The sequence below is a fragment of the Eschrichtius robustus genome, chromosome 6, assembly GCF_028021215.1.
Source record: "Eschrichtius robustus isolate mEscRob2 chromosome 6, mEscRob2.pri, whole genome shotgun sequence".
Taxonomy (NCBI): Eukaryota; Metazoa; Chordata; class Mammalia; order Artiodactyla; family Eschrichtiidae; genus Eschrichtius; species Eschrichtius robustus.
In genome coordinates, this window is record NC_090829.1 from 16,016,827 (window position 1) to 16,032,990 (window position 16,164).

A 16,164-nucleotide genomic window follows, 5' to 3' on the forward strand; every position below is an offset into this window, starting at 1 on the left:
GAGTGGAAGAAGAGGGTTCCCCTGCTCTGCTCTCAAGACTGAGTTTCCGAGACGGAGATTGAGGCTGGAAGCCCCTTCGCACTGCCACCCTGGCACTAGAGGGGTCATGGGGAAATGCCTACTTGTATTGAGGAGGCCATGGGACCAGTGAGCTGGGCATGAGAGGGCAGGTCCACTGTGCGCAGTGTGACAGGCTGGGCACCACGCTGCTGGCAAGGGGCTTGCCCCAGCCCCACCCTACCCCCGCCCCGCACACGCGCCCGCCCGAGGAACCGCCACCAGGCCTCGGAAAGAGGCATCACCCAGCTTAGCTCATCATCAACACTGTTTCTTAGTGGATAGGAGGGAAGCAAGACACACCCGAGGCAACAGGATGGCGGCTCAGAGCCATTTAATTTTAGTATTCAAAGAGAATGTGCGCTTAATTTGCACCCCCAGTTGGGAGTGAAGCAGAACTTATTGTTCACAGATTTATTAACAGGCTGATGAGGAGCAATTTGAAGGGGGGAAAAAAAAAAGGGACTAGCTGAGCCAACATGAGTTCATCAAGAGCCAGTCATGCCAAACCAAGCTCATTTCCTTTGTTAATGGGGCTCCCAGACTGGCAGGAAGCCATAACACGGTGTTACTTGAGTGGAGGAAGCCTTTTGACAAAGCCTGTCATGATATCCTGACAGATATCCAGACCAGAGGTGGACACGTGGCTGAGTCCTCCAGGGAGAACTGCTCAAAGCGTGCCCAGTGGAGGCGCAGATGGGCCAGTGTGACCTGGGAGACACCACGCAGCACCACTGTCCCGGACCTGGGGACAGCTGAGAACAGCTGACAGATTTGTGAAGGACATGAATGGTGCGAAGCCGGTGGCAATGGCAAATAAGACAGTCCAAAGGCTGAAAATTCAAGATGAGATCCCAGGCTACAAGGAGGGGCTCCAGCCAAAGGGACTGAATCTTCTGGAGTCAGCTGCGGCTGCTGTACCAAAGAATCATAGCCTGGGAGGCTTACACACAGCGGAATTACTTCTCAAAGTTCTGGAGGCAGGAAGTCCAAAATCGGGGTGCCAGCATGGTGGGGTTCTGGTGAGAGCCAGACTGCTGGCTTCCCGCTGCACCCTCACGGGGCCGAAAGAGAGCCAGACAGCTCCCTGGCCTCTTCTACAAGGGCACGAATCCCACCACGGGGCTCCACTTCCATGACCTCCCTGCCTCCAAATACCTGACTTCTCTTTGCCGTTTCCCCCTTGAGATCTCTGAGCCTCACATCCCCTGACGGTGGCCAATCCAGGCTCTGAATCCTCAAAAGTCCTTTTGTTCCTGAGAGAAAGAAACTGCTTCTGCTGGTTTCCTGCCTCGCGGTGTGGGTCGCTCGCTGCCCGAATGTGCCTGCTGGTTCCCTAGTCAAGCCTTTGGGCCACAGGAGGTGTCTGGGCACAGCAGCCTCGAGTGTGGCAAGAAGAGCAGAAGCTGCTCCCTGTGTCCTCTGGGGGTCCTTGGGGGCCCAAGGCCTCAGGCAGGAGGCATCAATGGCTTCTTCAAACCACAGTGCCCCAGGGGATAGGGGCTGGCACCCTGCTTCTGTGGGGCTATCCCCGACTCCCTGACCGTTTTCCTGGGGCAACCATAGCCACTGGAATTGTAACCAGCCTTCCTTTTCCACCCTGGCTGCTGACTGTCCCCAGGAGACCCTCCCCGCTGCCTTGGGTGGGCCCAAGACACACAGTCCGCCAGGGGTCCCCGGGACGCCGCTCTCCCCAGAGGAGCAGGACGCAGGACGCGCAGCCTGGCCCCTAGGCGTCCCTCCCCTCCGCACCAGACATGGAGCAGGCCTGCACCCCCCAGCCTCACTCCTGAGCAAGGAAAGTGAGGCACTAAGCCTCCAGGGGAGGGGGAGTCACACTCAGGTCTCTCCTGGGGCCAGGGCTGGAGAAGAACAAGGGATCCCGCCTCCAGGCCAGCCGGGGTGGGGGGGGGGGGGTCGTGACTCTCCCACGAAACAGACGTTAAGAGAGCCTGACAGAGGCAAACGCTCTCAGGTCAGCCGCTGGGGCCGTTCTCCGCGGCCCCAGCTCCTTCCCCGGCCTTCCCCCTGACACGCAACACAGCGGCCTCGTGACTTCTGTCATTTCTCCACACGCGTTTCTCTTCTTTCCTATACTGTGCGTTGAAAATGTGTTCCACATCAGGTCTCGTCAGCTTAGCTGTGCTCATCCGTTCAGGTCTGTTTCCCTCTCAGTTGACTTGATAACACCCATGTGTTTTGTGACTCGCCCCCACTGCTGCTTTCCCCCACTTTTCAGGTTAAACAGATCCAGCTGGCCGGGCTGTGCACCTCCCGCTCCGACCGTCCACCCACTCTCCGCCCCAGCACACACGTGCTCCCCCCGCCTCCCTAGGCACCTCCACCCTAACAGCGGCCCTGCTGCCCACCTCGCCCGTCCCCGCCTCCACCTCCACACCCACGCAGACCCCACACCTTCCACCCCTCCCTCCACTGCGGGCCGCCTCCTCACAGAGGAACGCCTCCCTCACACACTCACGCTTACCCCGCAGACACACTCCCTTCCCCCACAGTTCCGAGCGGGTCCCTCTGGCACCACGGCCCGGCCGGGTGCTCCCCCCTGAACTGCCCTGAGCTCAGGGGCCCTGAGCGGCTCCCCCAGTGGAAGGACCCTGCGTGGCACTGGGGTTCTGCTCCAGGCCGGCGTGTCCTCCGCCGAGGAAGGGGCGCAGTCACTCAGGAGCCCGAGGCTCCCGTCCCCGGGCCTGCCCACCACCCTCCTGCCCAGGGACGCCTCTGATGAACCAGCGTGCGTGAGGGACTGGCAACTTCATGAGCAGAGGACTAGAAAGCCACTCTTCCCTTTCTTTTTTTGACTGCTCCAAAAATACAACTCCCCCCGCCCTGCTCCTCCCACAGGAAGCCCCTCCTGTGTGCATCCATTGTCTGGGTGGGGCCGACTTCCCTCTAGACTTGGCTCAGGACCTCTCACAGGTTACACCTACTCCTACCAGACACTTGTTTCCGAAGACCCTTCTCTTGTCTCCCAGGAGAACTGGTCTCGGGTTGGCCTGTTTCCCACCTATCCAAACCTCTCTGAGCCTTCCAGAAGTGGTCTTAGAGGCTTTGGCTTGGTGGCTAGGCTTTTCTCTAAAGGCGCCAGGCGTATTTCCGGACCCCACTGACATTTAGCAAATCTAAACATTCATAAATGTCTGCATGGCCTTTTTAAAATTAGCCATGAGCTGTTAAAGGTCTCTGTGATTCCCACAATGTTCAGCTCCTCTTTAATTTTTTTCCCTGAAACACAGAGTTACTTTCCATTTCCCATGTTCATTTCTGGAGCAGCTTTGCTCCAGGGGGAAAGAGTCAGCGGTCAACACATGATAATAGGTCTGGGGGTCATTGCTCATGAGGAAGAGATTTCAAATACCACATCAAGGGCAGGCAGAGAGAAATGTGCTGAACAGCTAACACGGGCCAAGCACTTTATCTATACTATATAGTTTTAATTTTGCCCTCAGAACACACTGAAAGTGGAGGTATTATTGTTCCCATTTTACAGATGAAGAAACTGAGGTTCAGAAAGATGAACAGCAGCTTGCCCAAGCAGACTTAGCACCTAAATGGCTGAGCTGGGATTTGAATGTCTATGCTCTCTCTACCCAGCATACCAGGTGGCTCCAACTTAAGGGTCTGGGAATAGAGCAGAACAGCAGCCTAAGCTTCAACCAAGAGAAATCCTATGGCCTCACATATAAAGGTGCATCAAGGACTATGCCAAGGGAGGGGCCCCGCTCCGGCTATAGCAGAGGACAGCTGTACGGTGAGGACCAGGGAGAAGCTGCCTTCAAGTGCCCACAGGATGCCCAGCCCATTGGCTGTGAGCTGTCAGACTCTCCAGAGGAAGCAGGCGCTTCCTCATTTGGGACTCTACTTACCCAGCATATTACATATACTGTCCCCAGCACCGCTTGTTATAAAAGCCACTGCTTAATGGTTAATACATGTGCCAGCCCCTTGGCTAAATTCAGAGCATGCATCCTTCAGCCCTCGCAGCCCTGCGAGGGAGGGTCCATTTTATGCGGGTAGGAACTGAGACTCAGCTGCGGAGGAAGTGGCCCAAGGCCATGCTGTTAGGGGGTTTCAAAGCCCAGCTTCAGACCCCGGACCGTCCAGATTCATGACATCATTCAGGGTGGTGCGTTTAGTGAAATTTGTGTGTGCCTGATGGCCCTGCATAATTTAAAACTGAAGTTCCCATAGGAATACATTTGAAGGAAGAGTCGTATTTCAAACTTTTCCCACGAAGTGAGATCTTATGAATATTTTTGTTTGCACATATTAGCACAGCACATGCCCCCGCTGTACTGGCACTGGGAAGATGCCCTGAAGGTAGCCCAGCCCTGAGTACTTGCAGCTGCTGCTCTGATCCCAGCCAGCGTGAAGGAGACTGTGTCCTATTGTTGCAAATAGAATTTACACAAACAAAAAAGCAACGAAGCTCACCCTCCTGGACAGCGATTCCTCCCTGCAGGCTGACAGGCAAGCTGTGGTCCCTCTCACAGTCCCCGTCTTTCCTCTCTCAGTGGAGGTGGGCTAAGAGCACTGAGGCAGAGAGTTTGCCTCAGAGCAGGGAGGATGGTGGTGGAAAGGACCCAAGACGCCCGCCCATCCCTAACAAGGAGCAGAGTGATTGCTTTCAGAGGCCCGCAGGTCTCCAGCCGCTCTCTGTGGTGGCTGCTCTGTGTGATGCAAATGCCCTTGGTATTCGGCCCAGGCTGGGGGAGCCAGCCCCCAGGCTACGCAGGCCATGGTGTGCGGTGCCTGGCAGGATGCCCTCCCCGGAAGCCTGGCCCCAGCACCCCAGGTTCCCTTGCTGATTTCATTAGCCCAGTCTTCATGCGGACGGGGAAGGGCAGGGACCATGTGTCTGGAGCAGGCTTGGCACATGGCTCTCTGACGTGGCCAGCGACTCCTGACTCTCCTTCAGAGCTGGCCTCAGACCCCTTGTCTAGACCGAGGGGGAGAAAGAGCTTAGACCCCTAAGCTTGGGTCTGTCTGCCTCCTGGGCCTACTTGAAGCAAGACTCAGGCTTAAATAGTCCAAATAGATCCAAGGCCACAGTGAATTTATGGTAATCACCAGTGATCAGTTCACTGGTGATTACCAGGGAGGTGGGGAAAAGATTCCCAACCCAACAAACATTTCATCATTACACATCACTGTTCCTGCTCCATTCTTTTTCCATTCCAGCCACCCACCTCCCCACTGTAGGTCTCACAGCCTATAAAGCATTCCCGTTTGGCATTCTAAGTGACTCCTCTCTCGGCCCCGATCTGCATATATGACTAAAAAGAAGCCTGGTATTTAAGCAAACAGGAATCAGTTATCCCCTCAGTGCATCCCCAGGTGGCCCGTCTATCCTCAGACATCTTCAACTCCAATACAGCAGACTGAGAATAAGCATTTAGGGACTGGGCCTCTCACTTGCTGCTCCTCACAAAACCACTGCCACATACCATATCCCTTAAAACAAGTGCAAATTGATCCCACGCCAATACATTATCATAAAATTAGCTCCAAAGCAGTGATGTTCCCAGGGTGCCAAGTAAATGCAAATACAAAACCACCCTTGGGGCTATTTCCTACCCAGACCACACAAAATTTCCACAGGGGAAAAAAAAATCCCACTGCCAATGACCGCACCATCAAATATTACAGAACATAAAGGAAACACTCCACCATAAACAAGAGCAAGCAGACACAGAATGTGGGAGGATTAGCAATCTCAAAATTTGCACTAATAAAACAATCCAAAAAGGACTATAAAATAAATACATCTAAAATAGTTGAAGAAACTAAAATGAAAATGGAAATCATAAGGAAATACCAAGAAACCATGAAACTATTGTTAAAGGATGTACTTCAGGAAAAAGGAAGTTAAATCAACAAGGGTGGGTGAAATGCAAGAAGCAATGGTGAGCAAAGAAACCAGTAAACTTGTGGGTAAATATAAATAAGTACTGAAATATTTATAAATAACAACTATATTAATAATGACCACTGGGAGGAGGGTAAAGACAGGCAGAGCTAAAATACAGTCAACAATAACATGGAAGATGGGAGAGGATGGTCGGCATCCAAACATCCCAGGATCCCACCAAAAGCACAGGAGGATTGAGTGGGTATCTCACAAAGTTGGTTGGGGTGCTTCTGGGGCAATGGATACCACTCTGGGCTATGCTGTCCTCTCCCACCAGAAAGTTTCCTCGGCTTTTCTCCCCAGAGCGTATCTGAAAGTCAGAACCTACAGAATCATGTACCCTCATCCCCTTGAAGCAAGAGTGGGAGGCCACTTACCCATGCTGGTCACGGTGTATTGGTAAGGTTCTGAGAGGAAGTGTGGGAGGGTGAGGACAAAGGCACCCGAAGCCAGGAGGAGACCCCCCATGCCGATCAGCCGCGGACGGTGCACCCGGCTGCCAAAGTAGCTGACAAAGATGATGAGGATGGCGTTGCTGATCTGCAGAGAGAGCAGAGGAGCCAAGTGAGACCAGAGGCTCTGTTCTCACCCACCCACAGAGTGGACCTGACTGTCACAGCAGAGAGGCAAGAAGCTGCCTGGTGTCACCCAAGGGCCCAAGCAGAGCTGTGGTGCCAGCTTTGCCGGGAGGGCCAAGCATGCAGTTTCAGCTTTCCCCTGTTGTCAGAAACCCTTCCCAGCCTCAGCCTTCTAGACCAGACCAAGAGAAGTATCTAGAGACCACGGGAAGCTCAACCATTAGGACCAAAGCTTTTGGGGCCAAATTCAAGAAAGCTTCCTATTCTGGCTGGCTCCTAGGAACAGTACATGTTCCCTAACTAAACTCCCTAAGGATTCTGACTTCATAGTCAGAATAACCACCAAGCAACCTTCACTATCTCGTTTCATCATGCAACAAGTCTCATTTTTGCAGACGACACCACTGGGGCTCAGAATATTAAGTAACTTGCCATGTCCATGAGGTCAGGAGGTGGCTCAAACAAGGACTGCCTGAGTTTAAAGTGCCCCGTCTTAACTACAGTGGTCTACTGCCCCTTGGAGAAGTGAGTTTCTGCCCCAGCAGCTCTGCTCCTAATCGGCTCTGGCCCTCCCTGGGTTGGCTTCCACCTCTGTGAATGAGGGATGAGGACTAGGGCTCCCTAAGTCCCTTCCCAGGTGGAAACACCAGTAACTCATGTTCCTGGTGCTCCCTGGAAAGCGTGCTCTCTGAGCCCCACCCAGAGCCAAAGAGGGGAACCGAAGGCCCCAGCTTGGGGAGCAGGGTCTTAAATGGTAACAGGGGTGCTGGCAGATCTTCTGACCTCGACTCCATCCAAAGAGATGGTCCTCTGCCCCAGAAGGTAAGTTCACCTGAACCAGACGAGCCCTGGATGTCAGCACTCATAGCCCCTGCCCTGTCCACACCACAGTCTCCTTCCAGCTGTTAAAGCGGGTGTCCCTGTCTCAGGAAATAGGGACCAGAGTCTTGGTATGTGGCTCTTGCCAAGATTGTCAATGACCTCCTCACTGCCAAGTCGGCTGGCCAATTCTCGGTTCTCTTCTCACTTGATCTCTCAGCACCATTTGATTCAGTTGACCGTTTCTGCCTTCCTGAAACACTCCTTTCACTAAGTTTCCGTGACACCATGTTCTCCTAGTTTGCTGCCCCTGGCTGCTCCTTCTCAGTCTTCTTGGCTGGTTCCTCTTCGCCTCCCTGATCTCTCAACTCTCAGAGCTCAGTCCCCATACCTCTGCTCTTGTCTTGGGGAGCTCAGCCAGTCCCACGGCTTTCCTTGTTCTGTATGCGCTTCTGATTCCCACAGGCCCCGCACGTCCCAGAGCTCATTCCTCATCTTCCACCCAAAACCTGGTGCCCCCCTCCCCGGTCCTCCTCCTCTCAGTAGACGGCACCTCATCCTATGAGCGGCTCAAGCAAAACGTCTGCGCATGGTCCTCGACTGCCCTTTCACGCCGACATCCAGCCATCAGCAAATCCCATTGGCTGGGCCTTCAATGGCCCCTCAGAAGCCAACCACTTCTCACCACCTCCACCACTACCACCTGGTCTCAGCCACCATGGCATCCCGTCTGAGCTTTGCCTTCTACCCACCGCCACTCTTGCCTCAGAGCCCTCTATTCTCCTCCTAGCGGCCAGAGTGGTCCTGCTGAAATGTCAGACCGTGTTCCCTCTGCCCAAATCCGATATGGTAACAAAAACAAAGTCGTTCCCAGAGCCCCCGAAGCCCTGAGGAGCCTGCCCCTTCCCCATCACTGCTTGCCCTGCTCCCCTCCCGTCCCCCTCCCTTCCTCCACCCCAGCCACTCTGCCTCCTGCTGCTCTGTGAACACAGGGCCTTGGCACTGGCTGCTCCTTCATCTTACACGTCTGCAGGGGGCTCCCTTCTCAAAGAGCCCTACTTTAGATCTCTGCTCAGGTTGAACCTTCTCATTAAGGCCTTCTCTGAAAAAGAAGGGGGTGGGGTGGGTGAAATGGGTGAAGGGCGTCAAAAGTACACACTTCCAGTTATAAAATAAACAGGTCCTGGGATGTCACGTACAGCATGGCGACTATAGTTAATAACCCTGTACTGTATATTTGAAAGTTGCTAAGAGAATAGAGCTTGCAAGTTCTCATCACAAGAAAAAAACTTGAACTATGTGAGGTACTGGTTGTTAGCTAGACACTGTGGTGATGGTTTTGCAATATATACGTATCTCGAACCATTATGTCATACACCTGGAAAACAAATATAAAGTTAAATATCAATAATATCTTAATTAAAAAGGAGTTATTTAAATATAACTTATATTTGTAAGAATTAACAGAAATAAATTATAATATATTTAAATATATTTATAATTTAAATATAATTTAAAGAATAAAGAGTTATTTAAAATGTAACCACCATGCCTCTCCACGATTTTATTTTTCTTCATAGCATTTACTCTGATCCACCGTGTTTTATTTATTTCTATAAATAAATGTCATATTTATCATTAGAATGATATATGAGCAGAGATTTTTGTCTGTCTGTTCATCCCTGTCTCCCCAGCACCTAGAATGGTGTCTGACACATAGCTGGTGCAAATGGTAGGTTTTTTCAAGAAGAGGACACGATTGCCCAGGAGGTCCCTTCTGTGTGGCCAAGAGTAAGAATGGTTTATGACACACGGAGAAAGAGGATGTGAAGGTGGGTGAGGAGGCAGCCTAGTCTGATCGGGAAAGACGTGGTTCTAGGACATTCTGAAACAAGCACCTGGAAACAAAGCTTTATTCTTATGCTTCCTAGATTTCATTCCCTTTTTGTTTCCCCATCATTTTGCATGAAATGATTGTAAATGTCAGACCATATCAGCTAAGCTAACTGAGGCTGACTTGAAAAGGTCTGGGAGAGGGACGGGAGAGGGCCCCAAAGGGACCCAGGGAGGAAGGACTGGGGGATGCCCCGCCCCGCCCACCTGGAGCGGCCCTTCCTGCACTCCCCCCTGGGCCTGGGCTGGCTTCTAGGAGGGAAGCTGGGCCTCTACAGCTGTTATGGCTGATGCTGGCTTAAGACCTTGGTTCCCAAATCTTCCTTCAGCTGTGGTTTTCCTTTGAAAAAATTTATTTTCCCTAATATTAAGAAAAAAAGAAGAAGCTGTTCTAGCTGAGGAGAACAGGGCCTCTGCAGCCCAGGCCTCGGCCCCTCGGCCCGGAACTGGCCCCTAAAACAGCTCTGTGGACTTCGTGTTAGAGCATCTGAAGGTTATCACAGAGCCCATTTGTAACACATCCCTGCACATGCCTCAAACCGAAGGGGCCCAGGGCAAACTGATGGGGGGCATTAAGGGTGGCTGACTGCGTCTGCTCAGCCCTGGCCGTGGGTGGGCCAGGGAAGCCGCTGCTTCACCGGGCTGGATGCCCAACGTCTTCCGTGCCAGCCAAGCCCTCCTCCTGCCACTGGCCTGTTACACCCAGCCCTGGTCTCCCCTTTTCCTCACCCTCTGAACCCCAGCGAGACTGGGTGCAGCGTGAAGGCTCCCGTCCCCTGGAAGCTGGCTGCACACTCCAGGCGTCCAGATGGGCTCACCTTCCCCTCCACCAGGCCTGGTTCTTTTCTCACACCCCTCAGGCTTCTGATAGGCAGCTGCCTTGCGGTCTGCGGTGCCTTCAATCCTGCGCTCAAGCAGCTGCCAAATCCTGCCTTTTCTTCCTTTGCAGCATTGCTGGGGTCCTCTTCTCCCCTAGCCGCTCAGGCCTGGCTGTGACAGCCGCCCACCCATCTGACTTCGGGATACACTGTCCCCCACCTCAAGTGTCTACCAGGCACCTCTTCCAGAGGGTTCGTCTTCATGAGACTGTGCACCCGGGCCTGGCTCTGCTCAAGAAGCCAGGCCAGTCCCTTACTGCCCACCCCAAAAGCTGGGAGCCTCGAGCTTGAACATGAAGCCCCCTCTGATTTGGCTGCTCTCTGCTCTTCCGGTAAGACTCTTACTTTCTTACTCAGTCTGTTTCTAAACGCTTCGGTCAGAATCAACGGGATTGTAGAAAAGCCCTTTGGCTGAGTACCTCTTCTTCTCCACACAATCACCCATCCACTCCCCCTCAACACACACAGATACACAGACACACACACACACACACACAATTACACACACAGACGCACACAGATAAACAAATACAGACAGACAGACACACGGATACACACACAGTCTCAGATCACAGATACACACACATAGTCATACACACAGACACACACAAATACTGAGACACACAGAGAAACAGATATACACACAAACACATTTTCCCACTAAGCACACACACAAGATTGTTAGGTTCAAGGAAGTAACTTTCTTATGATATTTGCCTCAAACCATTCCCATAGGCATGTTCTAAAACCTGATTGTGGAAGAGCTCATCTAAGTTTAGAAAAGAGAAAATTTAATGGGTGAATTATTTTCATTTTTTATTGAACTATAACCTGGGGAAATATTTTGCCCCTTATTTGCCTAATCAGCCTCCTGTCGCAGACTCTGCCTCATGTCCCAGCTAGCTACTCCCTGCCCCTTGAAAATTCCAGTTGTTCCTGGGCCCACACCTTTGTTCCAAGCATGGGAAAAATAAGAATGAAAATTTAACCATCGAAGATCATAGATTCAACTATCATCCGAGCCGTGGTGGAAGAGAGGATTAGCCTACACACCAGCTCTGATATTGATTAGTAGAGGTGCCTAGAACACTGTGTTGAGAAGGATTCAGAGTCTGGACTCAGCAGAAAAGAAGACTGCAGTTGATTAGTGATGTCTGCCAGGGTCACGGGATAGGACTGTGATGACACAAATGTCAGAGATTTGATTTTCTTGTGTCCTTCGTGAGTGAAGACAACATGTGCCAGAAGCATTATCAAAGTCACAGGCCAACACGTAGAAGGGTACATTCTGTGTGAGGGGTGCCAGGTCCCTGTCCTGTAGGAGAGCACAGCCTACATGGAGGGGAAGACCCCTGTCACTGGGCATCATCAGGAAGCTCTAGACACAGGTGCACAATCAGGTAGACAGAGGCATACGTACGCACGTGTATACACACACACATTAAAACACACGGACACAGACACACATCCAGAAAGCAGTGAAGGCATCCACGTGGGCCTGGGGGTTCAGAGGAGGGAGTTTGAGGCCCATGAGGCCAGCAGGCATGACTGATGGGCCTCAGGGCTGTACGTGTGCAAGTACGTGCACGTCACAGGGTGGAGGAACAGTCCATGGGGAGGAGGAGTGCGTGGCGACCGTCAGACAGACCTGGGCTCCCATCCTGGCTGCACAACACACACGTGCGGCCACTGGGATGGGGGTAGGCTTTCTGCCGCAAGCTTCCTGTCTGGAAGACGTGACTGTGAAGAGAGCCCTCCTCCGAGGACTGCAGAGGGATCTGGCACAGGCGTGGCGGGGAGGGCTTCTGAAGGGCACTGCCGTGTGGGCCGTGGAGGGCGCAGGAGTCAAGGGTAAAGGGGCGTTTCCAGCAGGGAGCAGGTTGTGGGATGGGGAGACTGGAAGGTGGGGGTTGGGGGACGTTGTAACGCTTCCCACCTTCTTTTCAGCCCATCCCAGAAGCTGTCTGGGGAGCCCAGACTCTACTGGGTCGGTTGTTGGCCTGAATTTCACTATGTCAAGGGAAGATCTAATTGCGTCTGGGCTCCTGGGAGGGGGAGGCCATGGCCTCCATCCCAGAACAGTGGGCCTTGTGGAAAGAAAAGACAGGAGCCAGGCCCAGGGCCCATCTCCTCACCTGGAGCCGACAATGCTGCAGCCACGATGCAGGGGTTTGCTGCCTCCCCTGCCCCTTTCTCCCTGGCTTCCAGTGACTCCTAGCTGACCCTGCCCTCTGACCTCTCACCCTGGCCTCTTGGCCCACCCTATCTTCCTCTAACTTTGATGTGCCATCAGTGAGGGACAGTGTAAACTCCATGTGGCTGGGAGGTCATAGACCTCTGACCTTGCCTGGGAGCCAGGGCCACTGAGCAGCTCTTGCTCCTGTTGCCCTCCTAAGACAGGAGCTGCCAGCCTGGGGCTGCTTCCCTAGCTGCATGCCTGGGGCTCGTCTTCCCCTGGACTGGGGATGAGCAGAGGCCACATAACCTCATGGGTGGTCACAGAACTCAATTAGAGGCACAGAGTTTGGAGGCAGCAGCCCTGCACACCTGGCACAAGCTGCTGCCCTTCCTGAGCCCTGGTGCCCTCAGCTGTCAGCGGGGAGGAGCAGAGCACCTGTTCGCAGGGCTGCTGTGAGGAGGTCAGGTGCCTCCAGAGGCTCTCAGCTCAGTGCCTGGTGCAGGGCAGCCTTGGGAAATGTAGCTGGCTGTCTCCATCCCCCACGGGTCCAACCCCGCACCCCCTGCCCCGTTCTTCTGCTCCTCCCGAGCCCCCTCCCAGATCCTGTGATCAGGGTGGTGCCCAAGTGGGATCTGATGGACTAGAGCATCCTGCTTACCTCATTCAAGCTGGAAATGAGACCTGAGGAAGAACTGGAGAGGCCAAAGCGCTTCTCAATGGTGGTGAGGCTGCTCTTGAAGTAGGCGCTGTACAGGAGCTGGCAGAGCTGCAGCAGGCCCTGGCACAGCACGAACACCTGGGGAGGAGACCTGGACGGTGAGGCCTCTGGACGGTGAGCCCTGACCACCCACCTTGGCCCTCCATTCTGGGGCACAGAGGCCCAGCAGCCTGGCCCCGCTCCCCTGTTAGTTGGGAACACTTTCTCCATCAGGTGGTCCTAGGGTGAAATGTCATCATCCTCAGACCAGTTTCACCCATAGCCTTAGTCAACACATGTGAACCATTCCCATCATTCCTGCCATTCTTGTCACATTATCATCAATGGCAGGAAAACCACAGGGTTGGAGAAGCATCCCTGAGGGAAAGGCCTAACTCATCAGCCATGGCCCAGGGCATTCAGCACCTGGAATTGTTCTCTGACAGCTCTGCCCTCCCTCCTGTGTCCTGTGAGGGCTGAGGGCCACATTCATGTCACTCCCAGGGGCACAAACAAGCCAGGGGTCACACTGCTCCCGCTCCTCTTGACCTGCCCTCCATTCCCCTCCCTCCATCAACACCCATCCTCCCAGGCCCACCTCTCATACCCCAGTGAGGCTCCGGGATGGGCTTTCACACTAGCCCATTTGAATGGAAACACTAGCCAAGCTTGTTACCACCTCTTATAGGGGGTATTTGCGGTTGTGCTGGCTCCTCTCCTGAGTGGATGATGAGGGCCTGGGGAAGGCATCCCACCCTGCCCCATATGCCTTGTCCTGTGGGTATGAGTAAATGTGACAAGTAAATGTGGTTGATGGGGAGGGTGGAGAGGGCTTGTGGTATCTGGAGTCGGCTGCAGGCCGAGCTCTCCTGGGTCTTCGGCTGTTGGGCTGAGAGCAGGCTCAGAGCTCAGAGCCCAGAGCCCCACATCCTGAGCTCCCTGGAATTGCCCCTTCTGGAGATTCACTCTTCCTCCAGGGAAGGGTGGGGTGCCATTATGTTTCGTAGTCTGCCAAAGCTCTTCCCTTAATTGAAGGGCTGGCATCTCAGGAGAGCAACTGGGGCTCCACCTTCATTTCCGTTTCCTTGTAAAGCCAAGCCAGCCCCTCCACAGGGGGCCCGCTCCAGGCTGTAGGATCAGAGCTGACTTCCCCTCTCCTACCTGTCAAGGCAGGGCCTTTGTGAGGCCAGGGTGCAGCCCTAGTTGCCTGCCCGTGCATCCAAATCTAAGGAGGTCATCACGCCACGAAAGCAGACACCTGTCCGAACTGCTGCCCCCCCGACCCCGGAGCCCGCGGGGCCTCCTCACTCCTCATCAGTGGCAGAAGGAAGCGGGTCCACCTGGAGTCAGGGGCAGCCCTCCACCCCTGCCCCCCTAGGGAGGCTCCGCTCTGCTTCATTTCATATACTAGAATTCTTAATATTCTGTGATAAAGGTACCCTGGAAAATGATCTAGTCTCTCTTACAAATGGGGAAACAGAAGTCCAGAGAGGGAGAGAGGGGTAATCCTAGCGCCCCAGAGTTGGGGAAACCAAGGGTCTGCGAGGGCGGGAACAGGCCATGGCTGCTCCATTGTGTGAGAGGCAGGCCCAGAACCGGTCCACGGCAGGCATCTCAAGTGCCTGGCACTAAGCCCACAGTGCCTGCCACATCCAGGACAGAGGCAATTTGGTCTTGGATGCTTTGCCAGATCCTCTTCTTCTGATCGTCCCCTAAAGGCTAATGCCCCCCCAAACTCTGTCTGTAGTCCCCTTCTCTGCACACGGTACCCTTTCTGCACACATTCATTGGAAACCCCATTTGTGGTGCCCACATCTCAGACCCTCCTCCAGAACTTCCCCCAGAGCTTTTACACTCAAGTCCATCTCACTGTGTGCTGGACGTGTCCACGTGGACATTCTCAGACCCCTCAGACTAATCGCTTCCCAAATAGGGCTCAGGGTCCTCCCCCACAAACCTCTCCAGTTTTTCATTCATTCCCCATCACCTTCACTCAGTTCCCTAAGCCAGAAACCAGGAATCCTCCTGGATGCCTGTTCCTCACCCCCTGGCATTTGGTGCCACTGCTAAGCCCTGTGATTTCACCTTGGCGTCTCTTGTATTTGACTGGCACTTCATCTCCAGATTACGCCTCGCCTCAGGCCCTCTCCCCTAGATTCCTTCAACAGCCTCTCATAGATCTCCTGTCCGTCCCCTCAAACTTTCCATCCCACCACTCCAGAAAGAGCTTTATCAAACACCAATGTGAGCAGGTTACTCCTAAATTAATACCTCTCACTGGCTCCCCACTTCCTACGAGATAAAAACCAATGCTCATGGTGTGGTGTCCAAGATGCTACAGGTCCTAGACCCTGCCTGCCTCTTTGGCTCCACACCCTGCCGTGGCAGATCATGTTTCACAAAGATGGCTACACCAATATCTCCTGTCCCACATACACCTCTAACAATGGGACAATGACATTCGTTCATCAAGAAGTGGGCTCTGTGTTCCCTCCCTTTCAATATGGGCCAATCTTAGGTATTTGCTTCTAAGGAAGAGAAGGAAGAAGTGATGCTCTGTGACTCCCGGGGCCAAGTCCCAAAAGTTGATAGTGAATCCCCCAGCTCTTTCTCTCTTGGGACCCTTAGACCCCAGACATCACACTATAAGGAAGCCCCGTCTTCCCTACTCACGGGGGGTCCACATGGTGGTGTTCCAGCCAACAATTCCAGTTAAAGTGTCAGCCTGCAGCCAGCATCAGCGGCCAGACATGTTACTGAGAGCGCCTTCAGAGGATTCCAGCCTTCAATGCCAAGTGGAGCAAAAGTGAGCTATCCCCACCAAACCTTCTACAGATGGCAGATCCGTGAGCAAACTAAATGTTGCCACTGTTTTAAGCACTAAATTTAGGGCTGCTTTGTTATGCAGCACTAGAGCTAGAACACCTTGTCCTTCAAACTTCATCAAGGTCACACTACCCCACAGCACACACCCATTGTCTGCATCTTTGCTCACAATCTGCACAAAATCATCTTCCCCGCCTTTGTCTGGATAACCCTTCAGTGGCCCCCTTGCCCAGCACGGGGCTCAGGTATGTGTCTAGTTCAAGGTAGCTTCTGAAAATCCCAGCACCTGATGCTGACTTCTGCGAAGAGGT

At 53.4% G+C, this 16,164-nt stretch overlaps 1 protein-coding gene across 1 annotated transcript in view; it reads right to left on the reverse strand.

Annotated features, from left to right (window-relative positions):
* Positions 1–16,164, reverse strand: part of SLCO2A1 (solute carrier organic anion transporter family member 2A1) — a 77,168-nt gene that overhangs the window by 28,777 nt on the left and 32,227 nt on the right. The window contains exons 2-3 of the mRNA XM_068545937.1: positions 12,989–13,126; positions 6,361–6,523 (exon numbers count right to left, since the gene is read on the reverse strand). Of these exons, the coding sequence (XP_068402038.1) occupies positions 6,361–6,523; positions 12,989–13,126 (301 nt within the window). The remainder of the gene's footprint in view (positions 1–6,360; positions 6,524–12,988; positions 13,127–16,164) is intronic.